At 48.9% G+C, this 10,858-nt stretch overlaps 1 protein-coding gene across 1 annotated transcript in view; it reads left to right on the plus strand.

The window, feature by feature from the left end:
• The window catches only part of LOC108639203 (ubiquitin carboxyl-terminal hydrolase 42-like), a 29,662-nt gene that overhangs the window by 18,245 nt on the left and 559 nt on the right, over window positions 1-10,858 (plus strand). The window contains exons 9-12 of the mRNA XM_029958443.1: window positions 199-310; window positions 644-784; window positions 993-1,093; window positions 1,853-1,980. Of these exons, the coding sequence (XP_029814303.1) occupies window positions 199-310; window positions 644-784; window positions 993-1,093; window positions 1,853-1,980 (482 nt within the window). The remainder of the gene's footprint in view (window positions 1-198; window positions 311-643; window positions 785-992; window positions 1,094-1,852; window positions 1,981-10,858) is intronic.

The raw sequence follows: 10,858 nt of genomic DNA on the forward strand, positions 1-10,858 counted from the left end.
ACAGTTTTGTTTGTCTGGGTTTTTTTTGGGGGGGGGGTTGGGGTTTTTCCTTTGTTTGTTTGTTTGTTTGTTTGTTTTAAATATGGCACCAAATTGCCTTAAAATAGCATAAGGATGCACGAGACAAGAAAGGTTGTCTGACTGCCTTGGTGGAAGATAGGGTGCATTTCAGCGCTGTGCTCTGTGCTTGGTTTCAAGGTGTGAGAAGAATGTTGCCGCCACTAAGAGGTTCACTGTCCACTGTGCACCCAAGGTTCTCACTGTGTGTCTGAAGAGGTTTGACTGCTTCACTGGTGGGAAGATCAGCAAGGTTTGTACACTATTGGTGTGCAGCTTTCTCTTCAAGAAGCAGATTTCCTAAAGCAGGATGCTTGTCACAAGCTGCTTGTGTTGGGTTTTTTGTGGTCCCTTCTGGGGAGTGGAAAGTTCCTGTGGGAAGACAGGCAAGCACTGTGCTCTGATAGGGCTGCTTTGACTGAGAACGGTTTCCTGCCACCCAAACGATTATATGCTGCTTTATGGAAAACCAAGTGCTCATGAGCCCCAGAGATGTATTGATACACCTGGACTGGCCCCCGCACTTGGTAGGCTATTTCATGTCACAGACCAGGGTCATTTCTGAGCCCTCTTGGTCTCTCCATAGGTTGTAGAGTATCCGGAGTACTTGGATCTTTGCCCATACATGTCTCAGGCAGACGGAGAACCCCTCCTCTACTCCTTATATGCTGTCCTGGTGCACAGTGGTGTCAGCTGTCATGGAGGACACTATTTCTGCTACACAAAGGTAAAAGAGCGACTTCCTTCCCAATGGGGAAAAATGTGTGCTGGGGAAGATAAACTTTCCTGTCAGTGTTACTGACAGCCAAAGTTTTGGGGCAGAAGGCCTCCTTAGTGGCTGGACTGCATTTGTTTTGACATGCTCTCGGTTTGGCAGTTTTCTACCTGTGTTTTTGGAGAGAAACCATGGAGAGATCCTTGCCTTTTTTTTACAGGCCAGCAATGGATTGTGGTACCGGATGGACGATGAATCTGTGGAGCTGCGTTCCATTGACACAGTTCTCAGGCAGCAAGCCTACCTGCTGTTCTATGCCAGGTAATAACCAGGATTCAAATATGTTCAGAATACATTTCCTTTTCCTCATTTGCAGTTGTGCTTCTCACCTTCCTGAGTGTTTTTCTCATCAAATGAAATTACTACCTGCATCATTCAGTGCTGTCAAATCTGAACTACTCCGTGTCTGTCCTTTACTGGGCTTCAGGCTGCGGCCCGGATGTAATCTGCTACTTGCCTGGTCTCTGATGTTGACTCTTGTAGATAAGAGGACTTAAAGAGGACCTCCAGGAAAGATGGGGAGGCACCATTTGCCAGGGAATGTAGTGACAGGATGAAGGCTATCAGTTTTCAGCTAACAGAGGGCAGGTTTACATTAGATATTGGGAAGGAATTCTTTGCTGTAAGGGTGCTGAGACACTGGCACAGGTTGCCACAGCATCTGTGGGTGCCCCACCCCTGGAAGTGTTCAAGGCCAGGTTGGACAGGGCTTGGAGAAACCTTGGAATAGTGGAGGGTGTTCCTGCCCACCACAGCGGGGTGGAACAAGATAAAGATAAAGGTCCCTTGCAACCCAAACAAATCTGTGAATTTATGAAATGGAGGCTGTGGGAGGTATAGAGATGAGGTTTTTGTTGGGACAGAGGCAAACTTGGTGGGAAGACCCTAGCTGAGTTTCCCATTAGTGTCCTTGGTTAAGTCTTCTCTCTGTCATAGAAACCTCTCTGAGAAAATGACTGAACCCCAGAGGAGGTTGCAACAACAGCTCTAAACTGAGATCACTCTTTTGTTTTTCTCCAGATGCTCTGATCTGAGAATTGGAGAAAGGGCTTCTTCCTCCCTGGCACCATCACATACCCCTTCCTTCCTCAGTCAGTGTGTGGCCAGCAGCAAGCAGGCGGGCTCTGTTGGACCACAGGGTCTGACTGGTAGGACTAAGGTAACTTTGGGGTCATGGGTCAGGGCATCAGAGGAATAGTGGATTTCTTTCTGGGATCTCAGCATTTCTCTTTTACCCCTCACACACCGCACCTTTCTTCACAGCCACAACGCTGCTCCCTCTCCAAGCATCCCACCTGGATCCATCCCTTTTGTGCGCCTCTGGCCTTTTGGTCTTAGTAGCCCTCCAAAAGAGCCTTTTGGAGGCCCCAAACTGTCCCGTCCCAGAACTTGTAGGGGTTCCCCACTGCTCTGATCCTTTCAGGAGAAAAGGGCAGGAACTCTCCACAGCTCTCTTTGCAGGGCATGAAGTACACTGGCCGGAAGCGATGCCGGAGCAGATCCCCTCTGTGGGGCAGGGATCTGCGCAGCTGGTCTGTGGACACCACAGACTATGATGACTCTTCAGAGAGAAGAACTGGTCCTCCAAGTCGTGACTGTGGTCCTAGGGATAGCACAGCTGCAAGGCCTTCCAAGAGGATCTGCCAGTGGGCTCCCGCTCCCAGGGCTGCTCAGGAGCAAACCTTGCTGAGGCAGAGGGAGCCAAGCAGATCTGTGCGGGGAACTTACAACCTTCGCAGCCGGTTTGTGCAGGACACAGACTATGACCGCTCACTGAGGAAGAGAAAGAGGGAGAGAACAAGTCCTCCACGTTGTGACCAAGTCTTAGTGAATACTGCAGTTCCAGGGCCCTCCAAAGCCAGCTCCAAGCAGGCTCTCATGCTCCAGGCTGCTCGGGAGCAAACCCGACAGAGGCAGAGAGAGCAGAGAAGATCAACATGGCGGGGCTATGATTGCCACAGCCGGTTTGTGCAGTACACAGACTACCACCCTTCAGAGAAGAAGAGGAGGGTTTCCATGCCCTAGAGATTCACGTCAGACAAGCATTCAGGGCACTCTGGCAATGATGGCGTTGGATTATGGCCCTGGCTCAAGCAGAACGGAAGACTAGCACTGCATTTATTAGCGAAGGCATCCTTGTTTTCGACACGCCTTCTCAGACCTGAGTGAATGATTTATCTAAGTAGATGATAGTTATAATAGTATAGAAATATTATTAGAAATATAGAAATATATATGGAAATATAGAATATATAGAGAGAAAATATATATAGAAATATAGAAATATATATAGAAATATAGAATATATATATGTAGAGATATATATAGAAATAAAGAAATATATATATAAATATATATAGAAATATATATAGAAGTAATATTTTATAATACATTATTACATGTTATATATATTCAGCAATAGATAGTAATGTTATAATAAATATTATTAAAATAAAAAAAATAAATACTAAAATACTGTAATCAGAATTATTTATTCCACATTGTAGACAATTATAGCTACAAACATCTCAGCCTCGGCCATATCAATCAACATAACTGGTCTACTCTGGCCTCAAATCGGGAGGCCTGGAGACACACCATCTATAACGCTGCTGTTTCCTTTGAGAACGCACGCAGAATCACTCTCGAGGAGAAAAGACAAGGGAGAAAGAATCACGTCTTGCAGAATATACCACCTAGGGAGTCTTTCTGCTGTGCCTTTTGCAATCGGATATGTCTATCTCGCATTGGCCTCATAAGCCACCAGCCTGCTTGTAACAAATGTGGATAGAGCCTTCTTAAATCTTCGTTTGCGAAGCCTAGCCACGATGATGTGTTTAAGACGGGTGTTCCATAATTTAGTGTTCTCACTGAAACCATGCAAATCGTGCGCCACTCGCTCACTTCCCACTCCTCCTTCCCTTCCCACTCCCCCTCCATCCTGAGGCAGGCTGGACAGGAGAATTGCAGGCACAAAAGGTAAAGATCGCAGGCTGAGATAAGAACAATTTACTGGAAACGGCAATGAAAAAAGAAAACAGTACAGCAACAGAACAGTAACAGAAACAATACTAATAACAGAGTGTACAAGGGAGGCAAATGACTCACACATGATTGCTCACCAGTTGGTGCCCAACTTTGCCCCCACGCACACAACCTGGAAGAGACCCCTTCCCCCATCCTTGACAAAATGAGGAATAACCTCTATGTCCTGGCTGTGCCCCCTCCTGGATACTGCAAAAATTAACACTGTCCTGACCAGAAGCAGGACAATCACCTTCAGGATCTGCAGCACAGCTTTCGGGTCTGCACCGGAGGCACTGGATCCCTCCATGCCAGGGAGGGGAGACATCAGAGATGAGCAGACTTTGGAAATCCCTCACCTCTCACTCCGGCCCATTTTTGCGCTTTTTATGGGATGGAAGAATACATACCCAAGAATACATACCCCTCCCAGTGTCCTTCTCACTGGAAATCCCCTGAGCTTTGATTCCTTTGCTGACATGCTGCTTCCTCTGGGAAAAGCAGCCAGAAAACCCAAGGCCATTGCTTTGAGTGAAGGTCTTTCTTAGAACACTTTTCCTGAAGTGCACCCAGGAAGGCTGGGCTGCAGCAGCGCGTGGCCCCCATGGCTTTGCTTCATCTCATCCAGAACACCTGGAAGCCCTTCTCTCACCATCCAGCCGCTCCCCTGCCGTCTTCCCCACCCCACAGGGATGCTGCAGAGGAGTTAACAAACTTCACAGTTCAATCCTGATATCCCACTGCTGACTGGGATGGGGTGAGACCAGGGGCAGTTTTGGCCCCCATCAGCACCAGCTCTTGGGACAGCCAGGCTCTCTCCTGACATGGGGGCTCATCTCTGCAGCTTTGCTGTCCTCCACAGGGCGTTTGCTGAAAAAAACCGTCTTCTAGAAAAGATATAGACACGAGCCCGGGGGTCAGCAGCACCACACGAGAGCTTGGCAAGATGCCCTGAGGACAGCCAGGCCAGGCAGTGAGAGGTGGAAGGACCACAGGGGCTCTCTGAAGCAGCCACATTGTACAACATAGACAATGAGGCTAAATGAACACTGGGATGAAAGATGATAGTGCTCTTACAAGGGAAATTTACAGCTGCTGTACAGGCCTGGGGCTCTTGCCGGAAAGCTTCAGTCTCTGGGCTCCCGGTGCCCAAAGGTATTGCAGATAACTCCTTCACAAGCAATGGCAGGGAGCAGGGTGGAAAAGTAAAGGATGAGGCAGATCAGAAAGACTGGGGCAGCACAGAGAGATCTACAAGGGAGAGAGGCAGCATCTGAAAGGCACTCCTTGCTGACCTATGAGCTGGTGCCGTGGGCTCTACAACTGCTGCCTGCAGTCAGCTTGGAAGCTCTGGTAGTTTTAACAGGAGGTTTGTCTGCAAACAAGATGGAGAGACATTACGATGATGGATGCGGGTATATTCCTGACCTGGGCTCTCCAGAGGGAGATTTGCTGTCTCCTCATGGGCCATAGAGGCTTTTAATATGGGATGAACCTCACTTTGTCTCCCCAAGTTCATGTCCAACCTGTTCCATGGCCTCTGACTGCGATCTGCTGCCCACCTAGCTTCATCCCCCCTCACAACCCTGGGGACTCCCTGGAGATGAATGGCTGCTGTGCCAGCACCTACTGCTCCAGGAAGGGAGTGCAAGGTGAAGATGCTACACTCGCAGGTGCAAAGAAGGTTCGTTTTGCCATGGGATCCCAGGAGGTCACCATGCACATCGTCAATGGGGTCTGAAAAAAGAAAACTTACAGATGTTGAGCCAGCTGAGCTCATCAAGCACATGTAGAAAAGCTCCTGATTTCAGTATGGCTGGCTCTTTTGAAATGCCCCAGGAAGGAAGATTTGGTTTCAGGCCTCATCAGCCTCATTGGCCAGTCTAGAGAGAACTGCCTGGACTTGAATCAGAAGTTTGTGGATAAGAGATTTAGCTTCATTTAGCTAGAAATCTCTCTCCAGTGAGCCAGCTGCTTGCCATTCTGTTAGTCCCTGACCACAAGCAGCACTGAATCTGTGATCTCTCCCCCTCCAGTTTCTCAGAGTCGCTGGGTAACCCTGAAAGCACTGCTTCAGTATCAGGTTCTGCAAGAGGCCTTCAAAAAAGCAGCTAGGGGATTAGGTGAGGGGAAGAACCAGAAGGTCGCACACATTCTTCCCTGGATTCGTGAAAGACAATAAGAAAGGAATACAAGACCCCCAAAAGCAAGTCCACTTGATGGGAGCGGCAGGGGAGCATCTCTGGTTCAGTAGTGATACGATGCACTCAACTGCAGCTTGCAGACAAGAATCCTGAAACATTCCTGTAGCCAAGATTGTCACCTGATCCCAAGGTCCCCTGTCCTCTGCCCCATGCATTTCCACGGGACCAAAGCCCCTATGCACAGCAAAAGGAAAGTATGTGAATGTACACACATGGTAACTTGCTCCTGGCTTTTTCAGCCTATGGAGGAAGACAACTTCCCTCATTAGAAAATGAAGCAGGTCTGACCTGGACTTTCTCAAAACACTCTAAAGCCAGAGGCCGGTTTCTCCCATAAGCGACAGCAAAGCCCTCCTCCTGCCCATGTTGTTTGGGAAATGGCACAAGAACCAGGAGAATCACAGAGAGATTCACACCTTCAGAGACACCAGTGAGTGCAGCCCCTCCTGACATCATCTGGGCAGAAGCCTCCAGCCCTTGGGATGACTTTGCCTCCTAACAGAGGTGCCAGAGCATCTGATCTGGATTTACCAGGCCTGCCTTAGTACCATGCCACAATAATTGTTGCAGCATCCCAGCCTTTCCTTGCTCGAGCCAGCCTGTTTATAGGTTGTTTGGATCTCCACCTCCACATTGCAGGGGGATTGAACACCACTGATCACATCCACTTCTACCTCTGACCTGAAGGGAGAGGAAGATTTCCCCGTTTGCTGTTGTGGCAAGTGGCGCCTCTCTGCAAGAGATTTCATCTCCTGCTCGGGGCCCCTCTGCACTGGCCAGGCTCACTCCATGCTGCTGGACCTCTCCCAGCCCCTCTAAGCAGGGCTCCGGTCAAGTCTTTGTAACAACTCCCCATTCCTCAAAATAGCTTGGCACTCCTGCAGCAGTTTGGGTGGGGAATGCCAAACTCACACCAACGAATGGCTCTGTCCAATCCCCTGAGGAGTAGCAGGTACCACCCAGTGCGGAGGTCGGCGCTTGAATAAAGACCTCCACAACTTTTCTGGGTGCAGCTGGTAAGGCGATTTTATTATAAAAGTAGCGGGGCAACTGAACTGCTTAAAGGGAGGAACAAAAGGGCACAAAAAGCACTGCGCAAAATGGCTCCAGCCTTAAATGAGGTGCAGAAAGCATACCTTCCTCCCCCATAGACACAGTTTCCCCTCAGATCAGGGGGATCACACCAAATCTCTGGTGGGAGCTGTTTTATTAAGCTTGTCAGACCTTGAACATCAGGGGAGCTGTGTACAGCTCGTGGCAGCAGGTGCTGGGGCCTTGGTCAGTGTCACCCGGAAGGGGAAAGGAGGAAAGGGGACCAGCACGGATCCCTGCTGCCCTGCATATCCCCTGAGCCAAGGGACACTTATGGACAGTTGTTCTGCACCTCCCCCTGTCCCCTTTTGGTCAGGGCTATCACCTGACACTGCGGTGACAGACGGGTTCATGAGGATAGCCTTGGCAGAATGATGATGGCACTGAGTCATAGTTACAATTAAAGCTTCATTTTTTTTAACGTCATGTTATGATCACTATAGCCCAGAATACCATGATTGGAGTAGCACAAGATTTCTATAAGCAGCACCAGCATAGCAAGATTTTGTAAGCCCTTTAGCACCGAATTGTAGAGCACAGCTCAGCTTATGATGCCTGATCACCTGGACCTGATCACTCTGCAGGCCAGGGCACATCCTAATCCTTGGTTTGTCATGTCAATATAACAATCTTAATCTAGCCTTGAAACACGTTAACAGAACATGAGTGGCCCTTTCAGGGGAGAAGAGTCTGTTTGGTATTAAGATGGGGCTCTGTGTGCTGCTGTGCTGCCCTGTGCTGCTGTGAGGCCATCACAACCTGGCAGGCAGGTGCCTGTGACCTGCAAGGCCTGTGAGGAGCAAAGGAGTCGGCCTGGTGCCTGGAAATGTGAAGGCTGATAGGGAGGGGGAGAAGGGGTCTTCCCGGCGCACTGGACCTTCAGGGACTGACGATGAGGGCAAAGGGGACTCATGTAGGACCCGCTTGGTCACAGAGCACAGCTGTTTACGTCCTAAAATGCCCCCATATGAGCAGGAGGCAGGAGCAGAGGCACTGTTCACGATTGCCATTGTTGACTGTCTTCATCAGAGAGCTCCTGAAGTGCTTCTGGGAGGACGGTAATACAGGACCTAGACATCAGGTTAGGGCAGGGGCATAAAACGTCACCTGAGAGGTGTAATGCAGGAGTAAATGCAGATACTTTGTCTGGGTAAGGGATACAAGGAGCCTCCCCAAGGATGACAGGGATAAAACCAGCGACTGCAAGACGTGATGAAAAAAGCCATCCAAGCAAAGTCATGCCCTAGCTGGATGCCCCAAGTAGAAAAGAAGAAACACCTCGGAGTGCAGCAGGAGCCATATGAACTGTGCTGAGCTGGGCAGGAGTAAAACCACCTGTCCTGAGAAGAACTGAGTAAAACTGGATGCCCCATTCCAGGCAGGGGCCAAACCAGCCAGTTCAAGTGGTGTTAAATGACAACCAGCTGCATCCTTGGAGCATGAGAAACACTATCTGCCTGCTGAGCAGAGGTTACACCAGGTGTCCAGAGGACTGCCTGTTGCTAAACACCTCTGAAACTGTCAGGATAAATAGGACCCTCTAACAAATTGGCTTTTTAGTGTTAGAAAGCAAGTGATTACTTTTATTTGCAACCCTGGGTGTGCATGTGGCTGACAAAAATCCTGCCTCCATACTGACAGCAAGACACTGCTTTTCACCTATTTATACAGATTTGGCAAACAAAGAAATTAATGTTCATTGCTTCCAAATTACATCACTCACTCCCTTTCATTAAGTAGTATTCTATGCGGTATTGGTTATTAATTTCTCACTTTCTACTGTAATAACTTCATATCTTTAATCTTTTTTGTATATTTTCCCTCCCCTAGGCATTTTCTGACACAAATGCTGAGCCTTTGTTAGTCTTCTTCTTTATCTGCTGGCTTCTGCAGAAGGTCCTTGTAGTCCATAAATCTTGTGTTCCAGATCTCCTCCTTCAACAGGACGTCTTTCTCTGGCAGGCTTTCTCCACTGAAGCATAACAGGGTTAACTTCAACAAAACTTACAGTTTTAGTACTTTTCCCAGGCTGTGTTCTCACAAAGGAGCTTATGACAATTTTTACTCCATGCTGGCTAAAGTTGATTTAAGGCTGAACGCACCGCCTATGATGTGTGTTAAAAACAACTAATCAAAAAGTTAATCAGGAACACTAAAAAAATTAGAAAAGTTTTATGATTTCCAACAAGCCCAAAACAACATAGGCCAAGTGCAGCACGGACAAAACTGTCTCTATCCATTGATGCCAGGAAAAGGCAACAGCAGTAAAACTCAATAGCCACAGGTGCTATTAAGCTGGTATTTGTTTATTTCGGCGCCGGACGTGCGGGGGATAGCTCCGCCTAACACGCGCGTGCCCTCGCCCATCATAGCTTCCGTTTTATACAATTAGGTCATACAGATTCATTGCACATTTTTACATCTTCATGAACTACCCGAGAGTGGACAGTGTTCTATGTAAATCTCGGGACACGCCTCCTGGAGCCTGCGCGCTTCTCTCTGGTGGTTGTCTCGGGTGGTCGTAAGGGATGAAGGCTCAAAGTCTTCCTCTCTCTGAACTTCTCACCTCACTCAGTCCCTCAGCATCTTCCCCTGGCAACGGTTCCTCATGGGCTGCCCGTCCACTCGGTGTCCCATTGGTTGTCTACGGGTTACCCTTTGCTACACTGCACACTTTCCCACTGGCTGCCCCTTCGCACCATCACACAGCTTTCCCATTGGCTGCCTCTGGGTAACTCCCCATTGGCTGCTCACCAGCACATGGCTGCTGTCTTAGCGACAGCACACGAACCTTAAAATTTCACTTATTGGACTGTGCAGCTTAAAATTTTCCCTTATCAATAGCAGCGTAACATTTTCTCAATAGCAACTTAACATTTTCCCTTATCACCATCCAGAGTGGGAGTCTGGCTAAAGTTGCGGCTGATCAAAACCTAACCAACCCGAGCGGCAGGAGTAAATGTGAAGCTGCTAAAAAGCCATCCAGGAACGTTTTCAGAGCTTGAGGACAAGACAGCAGCTGGGTGGGGGCCAGCAGCCAGCCAAGGTCCTCCCAGCGCAGCCTCTGAAGGGTTCCTTTGGCAGTCCCAGTTCAGGGTCAGCCCACGGTTGTACCCTGGGGGCAGATGAAATTAATTGGAAATGAACCCATAAGAGTCCAGGTGCTTTGCTAAGAGTCTCACTGATAGAAGTGGAAGTGAAACCCTCAGCGTCTTGGGGGCCAGGAAAGCTGTGACCTGGCTCAGTTACAACCCTGAGCAGGCTTTTACTCATCAGGCCGTGTGGCTCAGGGAAGGTGTGGGAGCTCTGTCAGAGGATGACTAGCCCTTTGCCACCAGCATGGGGGGAGGTCCAGTGGCTTGCACCTGGCGGACGTGCCATGTGGGCTCCTGTGCCCAAGAACCATGTGGTTCCATGTGGTTCCATGTGGTTCCATGGGACCCCATGTCACAAAGGGGCAGAGATGTGGCACCCATCCGGTATCCTGAGGAGCGCGCCAACGAAAATCAGTTGGACAGAGTTGGCCTTCGGGATAACTCAGCTCCTTCCTTTGCTACTTGTGTGCCTGCCTTTTTTGGGTGGTTTATTGTTTACTGACCATTTCTCCTCAACTTTCATCCTCTTTCAAAGGTAATGCTTTGACTTTTGGCACAGATCATAGAGCAGGGTATATGGGATAAAAGTATAGGCTGATTTATACCTTCCT

Source organism: Manacus vitellinus, unplaced genomic scaffold (assembly GCF_001715985.3).
Source record: "Manacus vitellinus isolate BGI_N305 unplaced genomic scaffold, ASM171598v3 ctg7180002433340_pilon, whole genome shotgun sequence".
NCBI classification, from domain to species: Eukaryota; Metazoa; Chordata; class Aves; order Passeriformes; family Pipridae; genus Manacus; species Manacus vitellinus.